Below are 20,455 nucleotides of genomic sequence, written 5' to 3'. Positions count from 1 at the left end.
TTTTGTTTGAGGGGAGTCACTGGCCAGACACTGAAAGGCTGTCAGTGAACTCCCCAGTGTTGCACGGAAAAGGGGGCTGTCTGGCTGGTTGCATAAACAGACGTCTTGCAGTGTCCCCTCCCTGGATCTGATGTGCCTCAGTCCCCCGGCTGGGGGGCTGGGAGGGATACATGCCCAATGCCGAAGCCAAGGTCTTCCTACACCTGAAAGTTTAATAAAGTTGTGGCCAATTTACTCCCATAACACGTTGTCATTATTATTCATTTCTTCTGGGTGATCTCTTGGGGTTCGGGGGGTCTCTGCATGGGCAAATATTTATCCCTCACTATCGCTATCCTATAAAGTAGCCGCAGACAATTTCTCTGTGTGTAGAGTGTAGCCCAAACAGCACCATCCGCACAAAGAGGGAAGGATCCTCAGGCTTGGAGGCAGGTCAGTGTTGTAAACAGAACACAGAGGACCTGTGGGAGACCCAGAGATACCTCCCTGAGCACTGAGCCTGCTCTGTGGACACAGGGGACTAACCGATGGAAGGGAAGCTAAAAAATGGGGGGAGTATTTTGGAAGGGGGCAGGCCTACCTGTAACAACCATAGGATCATAGAACTGTAGAGTTGGAAGGGATCCCAAGGGTCATCTAGTCCACCCCCTGCAATGCAGGAATCTCAACTAAAGCATGAACAGGAGCATCTCAGACAGCCGCAATTTGCTTGTTGCAGTCACTTGCAATGCCCATTTTCAAGCTCCCAATTTCAGAAGACTAGAACCTGAGCTACCTAAGGAGCTGAAAGGCAGCATTTCACACAGCAGAACACAGCTGAACTGTGGATTCCCACAAGATGCTGCAAAGGTCACCAACTTGGATGGCTCTGAAAGGGAGCTGGAGAAATTCACGGAGGATTTCTGTTGTATCTCCACGGTGGGATGCAGTGTCCATCCAGGGTGTGAGAACGGGATCCTGGCTCGACAGCCTTTGGCCTGATCCAGCTCTTTCGTTTCTATGACAGGCCACTCTCTCAAAATGTGGTTTTGAGGGTTTCTTCTCCTTTTAATCTTTGCACCCCTGTTCTATATCCCAGAAGGTTCTGCCTTCCTTTGCATTCTATTCAGGTGCCTTCATTTCTAAATATTTTGCAGTTTGGGGCAAGCTCTGTGCTCCTGGGACCTAACTCAAAAAGGTTTTTTTAATGTTTATGAATTTAATTTTGCCTACCATGCTTCAAATAAAGGTTTTCCGTCCCAAAGTTTAAACCAATATGACTGGCCCACTTACAACATTCCTTGGATTTTGGGTGTCAATGGAAAGAAGCTAGCTTTCTTCTCGTGAAGTAAAAGTTTTAACCAACTTCCTTAGCAAAGCTTTATGTGGCTGTCAAGTGCTGATGCATAAGATTTAGAAGCATGAGATGTAGAGATTGGTTTTGCAATGTGCTGCCGTTCAGCAACTTGGAGAGCTGCTAGGACTGCGTCAAATGCAATTGTCACTCACAATGAGGGGCACTTGACAAGTATGATACAGACCATGAAATTGCACTCAATTCTTGCATCAAGCTCTGAATTGGCAATATCTGACCTTGCTGCATTCTTCCCTGCCTTTAAATATTCTTGGAAGAAAGAATGGCACAAATTTGGAACCAGTTCCAAATATTCTAGAAGACTGTGTATAAAAGATGATTTTAAATTAGAAGGTTGGGAAGACATTTGCACAATGCAATACGAGTCTCTATGTTTTTTGAGATCTTGCTCTGTATACCGTTTGCAAAGAAGTAAAATATAGTGATGTTCAGGACAGGGCTTTCTCAGTGGTGGCACCACATTGGGACGTGGACCTCCAATGGAGGCCAAACTTCATTGCTTAGTTTCAGATGTTTTTCACCAAGGCATTTTACCCTGAGCCTTTTCTCACAGGTATGGGGTTAAAAAATACCCAAAGTTCTTGGAATATGCTGGTGTGTGTGTACTTCTATATGAAAAGAATCACATTGCTTATGAGAAAGGTATATTCAGGAAGGATAGAATCATAGAATCGTAGTCTTGCAGAGTTGGAAGGGACCACGGGGGTCATCTAGTCCAGCCCCCTGCTTTGCAGGTTCTTTTGCCCAATGTGGGGCTTGAACCCTTGACCTTGAGATTAAGAGTCTCATGCTCTACCAAATAAACTATCCCTGCCAAACAAATCTCTCAATTGTGGTTCTCTACATTTCTCCCTTTTCTAATCTTAAATTCAGTTCTCTGTTTCTGCTTCAATTTGCATTAAAAAAAGTCCTCATGAAAGCTCACCAGTTTATCAGTGCAATTTTTCCCAACACACACATGTGGTATGCAGTTTTGACTAAAACACACATTTTTGCAAGCAGTCTTCCCTAATATAAGGATTTCTGTAGGTTATTTTTACTAATTTGGTATTTATATGCACACTTTATAGTAATAGATGCCTATTTGTTTACATCTTTTTTTGAAAGTACAGATCGGATATGTTTGTCTTTGAGTGCAAAGTGAGTTTCTCCTCCCTGCCTAATGTCTGCCTGGCGGAACATCATACCTAAATAGCCTGATCTTTTGATGTTTTTTCAAAAGTAAATCACAAATAGAAAGGGTGGGGGCACTCCTGGAAGGTCCCTGGTCCAGGGGCTCCTCAGTTTTAGCAGAACATCTGGGCACATGGCATTTTAAAAGGCTTCTTCACATAAAATGTTCACTCCAAGTAGAATGTTAGTGTTATCAGGAAGAATGATGTTGTAGTATTATTGTCCTCATGGAAGATGGAGCAAGCCTGTTTTCTCCTGTGCCAGAGGGTAGGACTCAAACTAATGGCTTCAAGTTGCGTGTGAAGACCCCCAAAACCACCCTCAAATGAAGACACAATAGACACAGATTTTAGTTTAAGGTTTTGGGCATTAAATTTTGGGCACAACTTTATTGATTACAGCATGTGAGTAGTTGCTTAGGCATTGGTTCCAGACTACCTGAACCTGCACAGTGGCAGGAACAGGACTGACACTGGGCACCACCATATGTCAGTAAGGGAAAGCATCCTGGGGGAGCAAGAATTCTTTCGATCTCACAACTCGCCCCAGATGCTCCCAGGGGCTCTGGTGTGGCCCTAGCCCCTTGGCAGGGTTTGGACAAAAGCAAGGCAAGCCCCTGGATTCCTTTAATGGAATTCCCTAGCAGCAGCAATGGAGGGGCAGGCACAGCCAACCACATCCCCTCAGCAAAACATTGAACCAATGCCTAACCGCCAACCTTACAAAGTTGTGACGATTTGCTACATGGCAGGCAAAAACCAAGTGGCACCAGCCAAATGGCAGAATTCCTATTGGGCCCCTGCTCCAAAAGCAGACGACCCCTAGACAAGCATAGCAACGCCATAAGAACAACCGTAAATATAGGGAGAGGAGGGCGGGTGATCTGCTGCACATCGCAAGAAAGTGAAATTCTCCAGCGACATGAAGCAGCTTAAGTAGCCCCTCGGCAGCCAATAGCCAACCTAAGTGACCAAATTTCTGCCCCAGCAACAGAGGGGCAACCAATGGGGTGTTGTGGCCATCCAAACGGTCCCACCCCACAACAGGGAGGCAGTTTCTGGTGATCTCACCGCAACACGTGCCCTCCATGATGGAAGACCCTAATTGCAAGAAAGGAGATTCCAACTCAACATCAGGAAGAACTTTCTGACAGCAAGAGCTGTTTGACAGTTGAATGGTTTCCTCGGGAGGTTGTGGACTCTCCTTCCTTGGAGGTTTTTAAGCAGAGGTTGGAGCAGAGGTCCTGGATGCTTTAGTTGAGATTCCTGCATTGCAGAAGGTTGGACTAGATGACCCTTGGAGTTCCTTCCAACTCTACAATTCTATGATTCTGTGCCCCTGTTTTGACATGCAAAAGACTATTTATGTGGAATATTCCAAAATGTAACCCCCTTTCTGCAGTCTGGAGTCCTACAGTCGAAAATCCTCCCATCCTGGCAAAGACCAGACACGCCTGTTTAGCAGCAACAAGGCGGAGGCTTGTTTTGCCTTCAAATCATACCTTGGGTATGAGCTACATAGCAAAACATAGGGTTTGGTTCATCAGAAAGGGATATGATCCCTGGAAGAAAGTCCCAATGCCCAGATAGTCCTGGAGACAACTAGACGTTGACACAAGAGCTTTTTCACACTGTGAACAGGGCACCCTTTGGAGAGTGTCCTCAGGACAGAAGGAGCACTTCATTCACCAGCCACTGAGTCACAGGAAAAAGTTATTTCAGGAGAAGTCCAAGTGGTGTCCCAAGAGAGATATGCATGCAGCAGCTAAATGCTGCTACAGCTGCTCTAAGGAAATAGCTTACCTTTTTCTTGGATATTTGCATCTGAAAAAAAATGCAACAGTAAATTCATTGCACATTTATGTTGCATCTAACCCTTTTAAAACTATGATACTGATTTGAGTTACACTTTTTACATATTTTAATGAAGTGTTTGTTAACTTTGGCAAACAAAAGGTTTGATGATTTGCATAAAGTTCAATTTTTTAAATCTGATTTTCTAAGTATACAAATGCACCACTGTCAGTAGAGGAGATTTAATGACACCAGCACATAATTCACAGGCCCTGCAAATTGATTCTTTTCGAGGCTTGCAATGATGGATTTTGGGCCTGATGTTTGCTTTATACACTGTAAGTCATTTATCTAAATGAAGGCTGGAGTTCAAAGTATATTGTTGTACTGAAGAGTAAAACGAAATGTGTTTTAATTATCAAGGAAATTTATGACACCTCTACTCTCTGCTTTTTTGCGCACGCATGCCACATTTATGTACATATTTTAGAAAATTCAGTTGTGGTTAATTGGAGCCCATTCCCAGTGCTTTTTTTCTAAAAGATATTTAGGAGTACTCTTATTTCGATGCAAGGAAACCAACATTTTATAGTTCAAATCGGGGGCAATAAATACAATAAATGGACAAAAGTACAAAGATTCACAAAATGTTTAGGGGTCTGCGTCCCCCTGCGTCTCCCCAGAAGAAAAGCACTGCCCACTCCTCTGTTCACTACCTTGCTTGGAAGGAAGTTCTATTGATTTTGAAAGGGCTTCCTTAATTCCTGGGAAATGCAGGATGCTAGATGCACATCCTGTTCCTGTGCGTGTTTACTCAGAAGTAAGTCCCGCTGGGTTTTAAGGTACTTACTCCTAGGTTAGATTGTGCATAGGATTATAGTTGTAGGCCAGGCAAGGGTGGCAAACACGGTTCCCTGCAGAAGCTGTAAGACTCCCTTTCTCACCAGCCAGGGCTGATGGGACTTGTGGGGCAACCAAAGCCACATGGCACCATCTTTGCTGCTCCTGCCTGAGACTTGGAAGTCAGTTCCATGGAACTCAGCGACATTTTGGGGTAAGGTAGATGAGATCAGGTTGCAAAAGTCATACTATGACCTCGATGCTCATACATATTTTCAAAATGGAGCACGATAGTGAGGTGGTACATTGTGCTTATTAAATACTAGTCTGATAGGCTGCAGATGTTGAAGTATTGTTATTCTTCTTCAGGGGGTACTCAAGGGTACGCAGTACTGGCAGCTCTTTTTGTTGTTGTTAAAAAGTGTGGCACTTACACTTACTGTAACAATTTCATGGTGAGTGCCAAAACCTATTTTTTTAAGAAAAAAAGCACTGGCCTTTGTTAATAGTTAATAGCTACGTGTATTCATATAGTACTCCTGGGTAAGAATATCAGTACATTTTGGAACAAATCATTTGGGCAATGTTGTGGAGAGGGAAGCAACAGTTGGGGGGACCATCTTTTGATTAAAAAAAATTAAGCTAATCCTAGTTTTTAAATTAAGGGTGTGGGGAGAAGTCTATAATGAAGTCTATAAATAAAATCTAGAAAAGTCACCCCCTTAGGCCCACCAAATTTAGCTACACCCTAAGAACTGCTGTGGCTGTGGCCCTGTGGCTTGAGTTTGGGACTGGTCTCCACATTCACGTTGCTACTCTGCCATGAAGCTCACTTGAGCCTGTCACCATCTCCCAGACCAACCTAATGTACAAGCTTATTGTGATCATAAAACGGGAAGGGGAAGAGAACCCCAGAGTTCTGTGGTAGAAGGTAAGGATAGGTATTGCGAGTAAAATAAAATTCACACATAGACCCGGGCAAACCTATGTGTTGCCCCTTCTGCTGGCAGGTCATGAGCAAAACTTAATGGACCAGTATTGGAAGCCTCCCAGAAACAGGTTTACTGGTCAGGTCAGTAAAACACTGAATAGTTGAAGAAATCCCTTATTTCAGTCTTTGTGGCTTCCACATTCTAGGCTTTGATAACCTGACGGTTCACTAAACTACTTTTGATGTTCAGTTTTGGTTTGGTTTGTGTTTCATGGGTTGAGAAACCCTCAGCAAAGTACTCCGTTTGTGGACGTCTTTACAAGAAGTAATGGTCTCTCTTTTTATTCTTACCCTATTCATAGAATCATAGAATCATAGAGTTGGAAGAGACCACAAGGGCCATCGAGTCCAACCCCCTGCCAAGCAGGAAACACCATCAGAGCACTCCTGACATATGGTTGTCAAGCCTCTGCTTAAAGACCTCCAAAGAAGGAGACTCCACCACACTCCTTGGCAGCAAATTCCACTGTCGAGCAGCTCTTACTGTCAGGAAGTTCTTCCTAATGTTTAGGTGGAATCTTCTTTCTTGTAGTTTGGATCCATTGCTCCGTGTCCGCTTCTCTGGAGCAGCAGAAAACAACCTTTCTCCTTCCTCTATGTGACATCCTTTTATATATTTGAACATGGCTATCATATCACCCCTTAACCTCCTCTTCTCTAGGCTAAACATGCCCAGCTCCCTTAGCCGTTCCTCATAAGGCATCGTTTCCAGGCCTTTGACCATTTTGGTTGCCCTCCTCTGGACACGTTCCAGTTTGTCAGGGTCCTTCTTGAACTGTGGTGCCCAGAACTGGACACAGTACTCCAGGTGAGGTCTGACCAGAGCAGAATACAGTGGCACTATTACTTCCCTTGATCTAGATGCTATACTCCTATTGATGCAGCCCAGAATTGCATTGGCTTTTTTAGCTGCCTCGTCACACTGTTGGCTCATGTCAAGTTTGTGGTCAACCAAGACTCCTAGATCCTTTTCACATGTACTGCTCTCAAGCCAGGTGTCACCCATCTTGTATTTGTGCCCCTCATTTTTTTTGCCCAAGTGCAATACTTTACATTTCTCCCTGTTAAAATTCATCTTGTTTTTGTGTTCTGGAAATAAATGTGTAGACTTTAAATGTCGTTTCTAAAAATAAAAAATAATTAAATCAGTATTTGATCCCCAAATTACTAAATATGACATAAATGCCTGTGATATCTACCGGTATATCTAATCTATATCAGATTTAGACTGCAAAACGTGTGCGGATGGGAATGTCCACACAGCGGGAACTGAACCAGATTTGCCTAGTTTTGATTCCTTGACAATTGTTGATAAAGGGAAACATGTTTTTTGAGTCTTTAACCTGGTGGGAGATAGAAGCAACTGGATGAACTGAGCAACAGTTGTCTTTTCATGCTTTTGTGAAATTCACACTTTGATCTAAACTGTTTCTGTTTTGGGCACATCTGTTCTACAAATTTTAAACCATGTGTCAGCTAGTTGCGACTTTTTTCAATGTGTCTTCTGGAATTACAGTTTGGTTAAAGGAATTCAGAATTTGTGAATAGTGATTTGACTTGCCTGAGACACACTTGCTTGACTGATGTGTGAATCACAACTCAAGTTACCCATCAGCCTCTGCACTTCCTAAATGTTCCCCACTGGATACTCCTCCCACCTCAAATTGCATTTAATAATACATATTTTGACAGAAAATATTTCAAAAATATATTTAAATGTGAATTTCCATGTGCATTTTGAAAAATAAACCAGAGACTAATGCAAAAAAAGTGATGGAATGGGGTCATGAGTGAACAAATGTGAAAGGGGCACAGATCAGAAAAAGGCTGTGTCAGGGATGGGGAACCTTTGGCTCTCCTGCTGTTGCAGGACTACCACTCCCATCATCCCTGAACCCTGACCATTCTGGCTGGGACTGACGCAAGTTGTTGGAGTCCAACAATATCTGGAGGACCAAGATTGTTTGATGGTGGCTCCTAGCCTCAGTAAGCTACACTTCCAGAGCTCCTTGGTTATGAGCTTTGGTAATTAAGTTTAGAACCGCATTAAATCTCAGAGATGTGCTGTCAAGTATATGCACAGGCTCAGTCCAAAGTATTCAGAATATGTTTCCAAGCAAGCGCTGCTCCCAGTTATTGGATGCCAAGATCTGCCACTTGTGCCAACCGCTGAGCAATGAGGGGAAACACATAGCAGATCAAATATGGTATTTCCTTTTCAGTTGTAGCTGTGGTGATATTTTGCAGTGCCATAAGAGGCTATGATAGGCACAAAAATTATTTAAAACCTCTTCCTTCTCCCCGGGCAGACAAAGAGGGACGGACTCCTAAACTTGCCGGGAGGACTGCTTTACAGTGTGATGGAAGACTGCAGCTGTGGCATAAACAGCTGCACACTGGGCCCAAGTGCCCAGTCCAGGTGGCAACATTTGAGTCTGTCAAAGCATAAGGGACCATTGGAGGCTACAGCTTCACATGAAGCACAAAGCTGTTGTCCAGCATGTGCTTTGCCAAATGCAAGTGTTCTTTTGTATTCAGCAGTAGTAACAGCACCAATGAAGAGAGGTTTGGTGCTTTTATTCAGTAGCAGGCTTAATACAAAATACAAAGCAGTGAAACAGTCTTTAAGCAGACTGCTCTGGGGGGGTAGGACTCGAACCCATGGCTTCAAGTTACATGAAAGGAACTTCTGACCAAACATCAGGAAGAACTTTCTGACAGTAAGAGCTGTTCAACAGTGGAACAGATGTCTCCCTCGGGAGGTTGTGGACTCTCCTTCCTTGGAGGTTTTTAAGCTGAGGTTGGATGGCCATGTCATGGAGGCTTTAGCTGAGATTCTTGCTTGCAGGGGGTTGGACTAGAGCACCTCTGGGGGTCCCTTCAAACTCTACAATTCTAGGATTCTGTGATAAGCAAGATAAGATGCTTCCCCATTCAGTTGCTGGGAGCCCCAGGAAACAGCCCCAGGGGAGCAGCACCAGGCACCCAGCAGTCAGTACCCTACCAGTCTGGGCCCACATCAAAGCTCCAGGGCCACACCCCATCTGGGAGATTTACTTCAGACCCTCAGGGGCGAAGGACTGGGTGGCCAGATACCTGAATTCCTGCCACTGTTCCCATAAGTCATTACTGGGATGGTGTGAGGAACGTTGCATTGCCTGCCAGGTAGCCCCACATCCGGCTCATGCCTTCCCCTGAGGCACAAACAGTAAATCAAGACATTTATTAATTTTCCAAAAAATAGCATAAAAGAATAGAAGATAACAGCAACATTTTTAAAAAAAGAAATGAGAAAAAATAAAACAAAAAATAACACCATAAGTAAATTTTACTTGACTTCCCTCCCCTCCCGCTCTTGGTTTCATTGTTTAATACTTGTTCAGGCACGTCCATAAAATCTTATATATTTCATAATCAGTTTTAAACCTTCATCTTAATGTAAAAGTTATACTAATGTAAAAATCAATACACAAAGCTCAAAAAATATGCATTGAACATTTACGCCCTTTTTAAATTCAAAGTTCTTTCTTAGGTTTTAAGTTATCTAACTTATCCTGCATAGTTCAAAAGGGTTTTTTTTGCCACTCTCCTTCTTCTCTGGCGGAGGCTTCTTCCTTCTGGAGGAGCTGCTGGCAGCTCTTGGCCTGGAATCCACTCCTGAGTACAGGAACAATATCTTTCATGCAGTAAGTCCATCCAAACCTGTACGTCTCAATATCACATCTTCAATTTTTTAAAACAACCATCATTTCCCACATTCCCTTCCAGTCCTTATATGTCTTTTCCCCGGCCTTTTTAATGATTTTACATTGCCACCACATATAGCAACCTTTTATTGCCCTCCCCTTCTGTTTCTTCTCTATCACAATCAAAGCCTCCCATATCATTCCACACAGAGTATCCTTTTTATCTGTAAAAGACTCCCAGAACATCTCACACGAGGTACTATTTTTATTTTGAACCACTCTTACTTTCCCATGTATTTTTCTCAAACCGTGTCCCTCTACCATTCCTGTCTTAATCATGCATTTGCCTCTTTTAATTGTCCCACTGTCTCTGAAATTAAATTGGTATTTTCTCAAATTTTGACAGCTGCCTTCTTGACATCTTCCTTAAATTGATCAAACAGTTCTCTTTTAAAATCTAAAAGCAATTGCATAAGAGCCTGGCTGATTTGTTTTGACACTGTGATTTTTTATTTCTGCCATTTCTGATTTAAACTGAGAGGTCAATACTCTCCCTGTTTCCTAGCTTCCTCTTTTCAAAACAAAATGTCCTTTCCCACCACACAAAGTGTTATTTTTAACCTTATCAGTACTTTACCAAGGACATCATCAGGTTCAGTAGAGAGAGCCAGTGCTTTCAACCTACCCCCTTCCAAGTTACTCACAATTACAAAATTTTAACAATCACATATTCAGATCTTTACATTAATGAACATCAAAATAACTTTTAAAATTGTAAATATAATAAATCTATATTGAACCTTTAATTTTGAGTTTGTTTTAGTCCAACATTAGCAGTAGGCAGTCCTCTTCTTTTAGCCTTAGTTTTTATCCAGCTAATGCCTTTTCATAAAGTAGAAACATTTTTGGAATTCCATTAAATTGGGGGTCTTCAGCCTTCAGAAAAATTCTAGAACACTTTTCCAGAAGTGAGATAGGTTCCAATCTTTTTTCCCAGAGAAAAGAATTTTTAAAACAGTCTTCCATCAATAACATTATAATCCTTCTCAGGTTTATCCTCCATTTTAAGTCAAGTTCAATCTCACCGTATTTTATGTTCAAGTTCAAATAGAGTTCAGGTCAAGTTCATTATTTTTAAAAATATTGAGGCTGCCTTAAACAGCTGAGTGCAGTCTTTTTAAACCTATTTGTTCATTAGTTAACCTGTCTTCCAAAGTACGTTTCACCCACAATTCACTTGCAGGTATTTCATGCCTGTTGCATCAGTAATGGGAGCAGACTTCCTTTTTCCACTCCCAATTTCTTGCCAAATTAATTGTTTTAATCAATTCTTTAATTTTTCCTCACCTTCCAATGGGCACAATGTCTGGAAAGGTAACTGCTCATGGCTGGATCACAGGCTTTGCTTCTGTAGAGCTGCACCGGTGCCTACAGCTCTCCTGCCCCTCTCTCTGTTCCTTTTGGTAGATCCACGGCACCGTCCATGAGTTTGCAGGACCCCGAGACACCCCAATGCTCCTCTTGGGTTTTGGGGTGAGGTGTGTGGCCCTCGCGCTCTTCCCCGTCCGCTCTACAAAGCCAAATCTGACAGAGCTGTCAGATTCTCCATCCAATTGCCAACTTGCGGGAACCCGGAAGTGTAAATCAAGACAATTAAAATATTCCTTCCAGTAGCACCTTAGAGACCAACTATGTTTGTCATTGGTATGAGCTCTCGTGTGCATTCAGGTATCTGAAGAAGTGGGCCTGCACACAAAAGCTCATTCCAATAACAGACTTAGTTGGTCTCTAAGGTGCTATTGGAAGGATTTTTAAAATTTTGTTTTGACTACGGCAGACCAACACAACTACCTACCTGTATCAAGACACTAAAGCAAACCCAAAGCACTTGACAGCAACCCTTTAGGAAGTGTCGAAAAGCAAGGAGGAATAATTGTACAAACCAATTCACTGTCTCCTCAAAATACACACTTCTCCCACAATAGGCTTCCTTTACAGCATCTGATGGAGAGAATTGTTATATGATGGCTGTCATTGTAGGTGCTGAGTAGGTACACACTTGTTTAAATTATTAGAAAATCCTCTAGGTGAAAGAAGGTGCTGCGTTTGAAATTAAATTTACAAAGACTTTTGTGTGAGCCAAAACAGGCTTGCTGACACTTTTAGCATGAAGATACGGATTTCTGAGCTGTGTAGGTCAACCAGGGTGATGCTGAAAGAGCAAAGCCATGGGAGATTGCGCTTTCCTTTCCATGACCACGGCAGCTGCAAATCTTCTGTTGTTACACTGCTCACGTGAAAATACCACTTTAGGTGAGAAGGTGCTTTTTGCGTTTAGCTACTTCAGTAACATCTTAGGCTGGTAAGTTACTGTTTTGTCCTGGCCCAAATATTAGTGTGTAATTTAATAAACAAAGAACACAGTGTTGATTAGGTGGCAATGGATGGTTATGTTTCAGGAAAATATACAGCAATCCAGACCCAACGTTGAGAGGAGAGACTATCTAAAGTATTTTTAAAGTTCATGTTAATATTACAATTAAAATTCCACCTATATACTGAAGCAGTCCTTCATTCAGGCTACAGCTGCATGTTGTCCTGTAGAAAACATTGCAAAAACACGGTGTTTCTGACTGCCAGCTGTTTCCCCCAAATCCATTATTTATCTGATTTTCATTATAGTAAGGAAAATAAATTGAAATATCCACTAAAAAGTGTACTAGAGTGTTGAAGAAGAATAGCTTATGGAATCGTACAACAGTACAATTGTTTTATAGCCATTTACTGCTGGCTATGAAGAAAGATGCCATCCTGTGGGTTACTAAAAAAATAATAATAGCAAAGCAGAATTAACAAGAAGGTATTGTTTGCTTGGAGCTCAGTGAAATGTATCATTGTGCCAAAAGGTGCATAAAATAAAAGGCCGCAACATTCTTAATTTTACTTCTGGGAGCATAAATGCATTGGAGAGCCTCTACATGCTTCCCTGAGTGCCAGTGTGGTCCAGCACAATGCAGTCAACTAACGGAATCATAATAGCACTGTCAGGAGGATGAATGAGATGGAAGAAATGTTTCCTTTGCTGAGTTTATGAGCTGATCTGCATATTCAGAACGAGTATGTAACATAGCTGCTGAAGATGGATGGGAGTTTTTTGAAAGTGGGATATTGAAGGCCCCACTGCAGACAATTCCAACAAGAAAGAAAAGTGGGAGGCATCTAAGGAAACCGGTGTGGCTGCATAAGGAGTTTGCAGATGAGCTGAGATGTAAGAAGGGCGTGAATAAGAAATGGAAGAAAGGGGAAATACCAAAGCAGTAGCCTGCCAACCTAACAGTTCGAAAGCACGCAAGTAGATAAATAGTAGATATATAAATAGTGCAAGTAGATAAATAGGTACCTTCCAGCGGGAAGGTAAACGGCGTTTCCGTGCGCTGCTCTGGTTTGCCAGAAGTGGCTTAGTCATGCTGGCCAAGATGAGTGCTGCAACCCCACAACTGGATCTAATGGTCAGGGGTCCATTTACCTTTACCTAGCCAGCAGTTGCAGGGGGGATGTTAGCTGGGTCCAGCTAAGAATGAACTCAAGCTTGCAAGAGAGGTTAAAAATATTTTTTTAAAGTTTTCTTTGGCTATGCTTGAAGCAAGAGGAAGATCGATCAACTAGCAGCTTCACTGAATGGAAATGGAGAAATGTTATTGGGTGACAGGGAGAAGGTAGAACTGCTGAACACCTACTTTGCCTCTGTCTTCATCCAAAAGGGAAGCGATTCCCCACCTGGTGATAACAGAATAAATGATGTAAGGAGGGAGCTGCAGCCCAAGACAGGAAAAGGTGGAAAGGGAACACCTAGCCAAATTGTTTTCTCCTTCTCTGCAGGGTAGCACTTGAACCAATGGCTTCAAGTTACAAGAAAGGAGATTCTGACTTAACATCAAGAAGAACTTTCAGACAGAGCTGTTTGGCAGTGGAACTGACTCCCTCAGTTCCAGACTCTCTTTTCTCTAAGGTTTTCTTGAAGGTTTTTAAGCCGAGGTTGGGTGGCCACCTGTCCTGGTTGCTTTAGTTGAGATTGCTGCCTTGCAGGGGGTTGGACTAGGTGGCCCTTGGGGTCTCCATCATTTTATGATTTTATGAAGACTGCAGGTGGGTGACCATAATGCATAATGAATGCTGCCCTGCCTCAGAAATTCCCTAATTTTTTATTTCTTTTTAAAATGCACATTATGCATTTAAAATTTCTTCTTTTTTAAATGCACATTTTGAAGAAAGCTAGACAAGACTAGGCTTTCATTTGGCTATTTTTCTGAGTGTATGGAGGTTTCTTTTTCTTAGATGAAGGGGTCTGCACTTCTTCCACCCCCATTTTGAAAGAGGGTTGTTCTATGTGATTCTACCAAACATATAACTTAAGTATCCTGGCTTAAACATCTTATTGGATAATTATGAACTTTTGAAACTTCCAGAATTGTGACAAACTGTTAGTTGAATCAATCTGTGTTGCAAACTAGTATGAAAATGCATTCGGAGCAGGAGGCATTCAGTTCAGTTCACATTTAATGGTGAACATACCGGGATGGCATGGGGATGAGGGACCAATTCCCTTCTCTTGCAGGGGCCCAATTAGTGCCATTGCCTTCCATTAAGAGTTTGGGTGTAATCCTTGATGCCTCCCTTTTCATGGAGGCGCAGGTTACAGCAACAGCCAAGGTGACATTTTTCCACCTTCGCCGGTGGTCCCTTACCTTTCCCGCCCCGACCTGGCCACACTGATCCATGCGACGGTCATCTCCAGGCTTGACTACTGTAATTCGCTATATGCGGGGCTGCCCTTGAAACTGTCCCAGAAACTCCAGCGGGTGCAGAATGCTGCAGCGAGGCTCCTTACGGGCTCTCTGCTATGGGAGCATATTCACCCAGTGCTTTTCAAGCTGCACTGGCTCCCGGTGGAGTACAGGGTCAGATTTAAGGTGCTGCTTTTGACCTTTCAAGCCCTTCACGGTCTAGGACCCTCGTACCTACGGGACCGCCTCTCCTGGTATGCCCCACGGAGAGCCTCAAGGTCCATAAATAACAGCACCCTAGTGGTCCCAGGCCCTAAGGAAGTCAGATTAGCCTCAACCAGAGCCAGGGCCTTCTCAACACTGGCCCCGGTCTGGTGGAACGCTCTGCCTCATGAGACCAGGGCCCTGCAGGATCTGATTTCTTTCCGCAGGGCCTGTAAGACAGAGTTGTTCCGCCTGGCCTTTGGCTTGGAGCCAGTTTGATTCCCTCCCTCCCTCTCTTTCTTTTTTCCTTTCCTTCTCCTCCTGCGATGAGGCTACATTTTAATATTTTAATGTTCCATTATGTTAATGCTGTATTTTATTTTTGTTTTTAAGTTGTAATCATTCATCTTGTTTTTATTATTGCTTGTAAGCCGCTCTGAGCCCGGCCTTGGCTGGGGAGGGCTGGGTATAAATAAAAAATTATTATTATTATTATTATTATTATTATTAATTTTCCAAAACAATGTGAGAACTGGAGCACAGACATATTTTTAAAATTCACAGTTCTCTGAATTTTGCAATGTTGTTCTCCAGCTGAGCAATGTATACAAAAGTATATAACTTGGACTCCAGATACAATATTACAAAAAAAAAAAAAATCCCACCATTCAACAATGCATTATATTTGTCTCAATCCGAACCTGCTTCATAATCCAAATTCAGAAAAGGGGTGGGAGTGCCCACCTGTCAGTCATCTGTTGTCATAGATGATGTCAGGGGATTTGACATCACTTTAGCAAAGTGCTGCTAAAAGCAAGCTCCTCCCCCACTTCGTTTCAGCAGCTGTTTCACAGCAATGAATGGGCTGAGGAAACAAAGGGGATCCTCTCCCACCAAGCAGGATTGGCCTCCCTTTGCATCAGCTGACGCGGTGTGTGTGTGTGTGTGTGTGTGTGGACCTGTGTAGTCCTGTTCAGTTCCTGCTTTGTGCAATGCTCCCAATAACAAGCTGCTTGTGGGCCCTTTGGAAACGGCTCCCGTGGGCTTTGGCCAACCCCTCCCCCCTTGTAGCCAAGCCCCTGCATGACATCAGGGTGGGGTGTTGTGGGGTGGCTTGCCCCAGAAGCAGCCTTGCTGGCCAAATAAGGAGGCCTGGTGGACCAAGATTTCCATGCTAGGAAAATGGCTGTCCTAGAACTTCTTATCATTCTGGGGTGTGCAGAGTGCAATGCAACTTCTAGGATCGTTCTTCCAGGTGGGATAGTGTGGCAGAAGCAGCACAGCGTGGCAGTGAACCAAGCAGGTTGCTTTCTGTGGGGATCAAGTTTCCCACTGGATTACTCTTGTGAAAGTGGTCTATAGATTCTAAATAGCCCTAGTACTAAAAGGATTTTGTGTTGTTTTTTCCCCTAGGCATTTCCTGGAAATTTAAATTCTGACAGTGTGGTCCGGCATGATTTACAGCATCCAGTTATCGCCCGCTATGTACGGATACTTCCATTGGACTGGAGTGGAGAGGGTCAAATTGGCCTGAGGATTGAAGTCTATGGTTGTCCTTACTGTAAGTTCTTTTAACTTCTGCTATGTCATTTTATTTCTGCTTTCCTGAAGCTTTCTTGTGTAATGGTATTTAGCCTAGTATAATCCAAGCAAGTGTGATCTGGATGCAGGATTTGGGTTGAGTGTAGTTACATTGCAGATGTAATATAAGCAAACTATAACATATGTAATAAGAGACCTGAGGTAGCATAGTGCCTCAGCTATGAGCTAAGAAGTTCCTGAATCAAGTGCTGACTTCTTCTCCGATATAACAGTGGCCTTGGGGCCAAGGCAATATATGATATCTCAGCCTCAACCCTCCTTTTGCATTATGGGGGAAATTCCGCTGAACTACCTAACAGAGTTTAGCTGGTCAATACGTAGGAGGTCTCCTTCATCCACCAACAGAGGGACTTTAGATACAACACACCTTGTCATATTGTGGAAACCTGGACAAACTGCTTTAATCTTAACTGTGGTTAGTTGAAGCAAGTGATCTTGAAATTAAGGTGCCTGATAGTTTTGTTCCGTCCACCTGTGGAGCAAACTCACTCATACTCTATAGAACATAACACAGCAGTCAGAGATCACACTTCTCTGAATTTTGCAATGCATTTTATTTGCACAAAAATAGCTGAAATGCATGAAGTATTACTTAAAATAAGGCCAGAAGATGTATTTCAATGCAATTTTTGTATGTTTAAAAATAATATTGCTGCTTTATGTGGAAACAGGCTGCAACAGATCAATGACAAAGCAGAATGCTACATCCCTACTTCAGGCTATAGTTTATGAAGCTGGCTTGTTCTAATTAACTATAAACCAGAAGTGGGGTTTTTTTGGGGGGGGGGAGGAACTGGCAGTGTTGTTGTTGTTGTTGGAGCCTCCTTTTTCACACATTGAGCAGAATGTGAAGAGCATAGGAGTGGAAACCGCTGATCTTATCCTCCACTGATCACTGAATGTGTGGCCATTCCTCCTGTTGCATCCCCAGCCACAGGTCCCCATAGGGGTTGTGACACCTATGCTGTGCTGATCCTAGAAGTCCCACCACCCCACTGGCTGCATTTGTGGAACTAACAGCCTATTCTCACATGCCAGCTAGCAGTGGTGGTAAGAGTGGGCCACATTTGCATCATGCGCTTCTTCCAAGGAGTGTGCAGAGATGTCTCACAACAGTGCAAGTGAAGCAGGTTATGCTGAGAGGGAGGCTCACCCAATGATATGAACCTGAGATGTGTACATATAATGCCAGCTGCTACATCTTAATCTGGGGTAACAATAGTGTGGGAATAACTCACATATGCTTCCCACCCAGAATCTGTAATATCTGCAAGTGGGCAGGGCTAATGAAGTGCTCAAATCTCATGAATGGAAACATTGCTCGAACAGAAGGCATGCATGACAGGGAACCATACCACTGGGCCTGCCCTACCCCCCACATGGTTCTTTCATGCTCATCTTACTAGAACATTGTGACATGATGTTATGGAGTGATAGGTCTCATGCTGCTGCCAGGAAGAATGTACACCAATGCAGTGCTCCAGCAATATTATGTCAAATGTTATTCACTTTTCCTAATAACTGCAAAGATAGGCTTACCATACATCAGTATAATTCCCGACATGACAACACTACGGAAAAAGCAGCAGAAACATCTCCAAAAGCTTAAAATCACCAGTTTTTTCTGAGAGGGTAAGTTTCCAAAAAATACCTCAACAACTTTGCGGGTTTCAGGAATTTTACTTTTTGAAATATGGCAACCCTATTCAAAGAGTCCTAGACGTCCCCTCCCCAAAGCCTGGATTATGGCAGCATGTAGTATTGTGGGTTGGAGAGGAAACCTGCCGTGGGGCAGGAGGTTGATGAGAATTACTGAAGAGACATAGACCATCTGGAGGGGATATACTGGGACAGCTTTTCTTCACTCAAAAGACACAATCCAACTGAAACCCTTTTAAATTAATGGAAAGTTAATGTTCTCTAATGTGTTGCCTATTTTGCAAGCATAGTGTTGTTGACTATTTAAGGTTATCACTTTAAAAAGTGAACACTTTAAAATAATATATCACCACCTAGTCTCCTGACTGGGATGCGGGTGGTGCTGTGGTCTAAACCACTGAGCCTCTTGGGTTTGCCGATCAGAAGGTCGGCGGTTCGAATCCCCACAACGGGGTGAGCTCCCATTCCTCGGTCCCTGCTCCTGCCAACCTAGCAACTCAAAAGCACGCCAAAGTGCAAGTAGATAAATAGGTACCACTCCGGCAGGAAGGTAAAACAGCATTTCCGTGCGCCAGAAGCGGCTTAGTCATGCTGGCCACATGACCCAGAAAACTGTCTGTGGACAAATGTCTGTTCCCTTGGCCAGTAAAGTGAGATGAGTACCGCAACCCGAGAGTCGTTCACTACTGGACTTAACTGTCAGGGGTCCTTTACCTTTACCTTTAGTCTTCTGACTAGCCCCCCTAATTTGTTTGCTGTTAAACCAGTTGCATAATGAATCCTGAAAATGGGCTAAATAGAAATTACAGAAACTGTGACTTACTCATCCAGTGATGTCAAACGGTTTTATTATGTTGGCACATAAGCAGAAAGCATAAACCCATTCTGGTAAAGTCAATTTTGCCTGTAAGTACTGAGGTTGCAGTTGCAAGGTGTTCGATCCTAGAAGGTGGAGGGGAAGTAATAGCAGTTCAGTCTTACAGACAGATCTGGTAAAGATCCAGAGACTCCATACAGGAAAATGGAAGAAAGGAGGAGTTAGTCAACTCTACCCCATGATTAATTAGAACCACACACACACACACACACACACACATATATGGAAATGTGTATTTCAACATTGATAGGAACACATTTTTCATGCATTTGGGTCCATTCTTGGAGCCAAGGACCATATCACAACATCTGGAAAAGTGCAAAATCTGAAGGAATTACACCCCTGCTCTATATATTAGTCTGGAAGGCATGAGGTAGGTATACATTCACTTAAAAATGTGGACCAAACAGATTTCTCTTCCATCGTTTTCTGAAGTCACACATAAAGTTGCTGCAAAAAAGGACTCTCTTTCTTTAGTTAATATAAATCATAGGTTTCTCTTCATGCTGTAGCAGGCTATTTTTCAAAGCAGGGATTCATATAAATTACAGCAAAACCCAGCTTTGTGTCATGACATTCTCTTTCCTGGCTTCTTTCTACCATTTCAACCACTGTAAATAATACTCCTAGTTAGTCACCATGGAAAAGGAGAAGAGGCTTCTGAAAGTGTGGCCTTTAAAGCAAGTCTTTGGAAAATGAAGTCTCCCTGGTGTCCTTTCATTCAGCTGTGGCAAGTAGATGTGGAGAATCGTAGCCTAATTCATTCTGCATAGCCTTTTCAAGCTCTTTGCTTGAGTGAATGTCCATAAAGGCTTTGGTTGGCATTCTGCCACCTTCTCATTTCTTCAGCAGTGACCAATCAGTTTGTCCACAGTGACTTGGTCGCCTGGGAAATCAGGGATTGATCTTTCTGAAAGGAAAAGTTCACCAGATTTAAGGTCTGGAGTTTTGTTTCTGTGTCACCGGTTTTAAGCCTAAGGGGCCGCCTCTGTTTCACTGATGTCTAGAGTAAGATATGAATTGCCAACCATGGCAATTATGCTTCAGCCGTCATCCATGCCATTCTTTGCTATTTCATGACCACGTCAGCAGGGAGTGACAGGAGGGCAGTGGAAGGAATCTTGCATGATTCCTCTGTGTGGCCAGAGTTTCCCTTCAGGCCCCCGTCATCAGTTAGCTTTCTTTTCTTTTGCTTATTACTTAGGTCCATCTGCGCTATATGCTTTCAGCCATATCATACCACTTTAAACAGACATCACCCCCCCCCCCCAAGAAAAGAATCCTGCGAGCCTTATTTTGTTACGGGTGCTGAGAGATGTTAGGAGACATCTATAGAGAGAAGTCTCCAAAGAACTCTCAGCATCTTTATACTTCCTAGGATTCTTTGGGGGAAGCCATAGATGTGCCCTTTTGTATCCTGCCTTCCCACCAAATGATCCAAAGAGGCAGCTATGTTAGTCTGTTGTGGCAGAAATAACAAACAGAATTGACT

General features: G+C 43.0%; 1 protein-coding gene across 2 annotated transcripts in view; it reads left to right on the top strand.

The window, feature by feature from the left end:
* Nucleotides 1-20,455, top strand: part of CNTNAP2 (contactin associated protein 2) — a 1,023,642-nt gene that overhangs the window by 475,994 nt on the left and 527,193 nt on the right. For both annotated transcript variants that reach the window (XM_081931012.1, XM_081931011.1), the window contains one exon: nt 16,239-16,386. In XM_081931012.1, coding sequence (XP_081787138.1) covers nt 16,239-16,386 — 148 coding nt within the window. The remainder of the gene's footprint in view (nt 1-16,238; nt 16,387-20,455) is intronic.

This window comes from Podarcis melisellensis (assembly GCF_964234715.1).
Source record: "Podarcis melisellensis genome assembly, chromosome: 12".
NCBI lineage: Eukaryota > Metazoa > Chordata > Lepidosauria > Squamata > Lacertidae > Podarcis > Podarcis melisellensis.
This window is presented reverse-complemented; position numbering and strand designations above follow the sequence as displayed.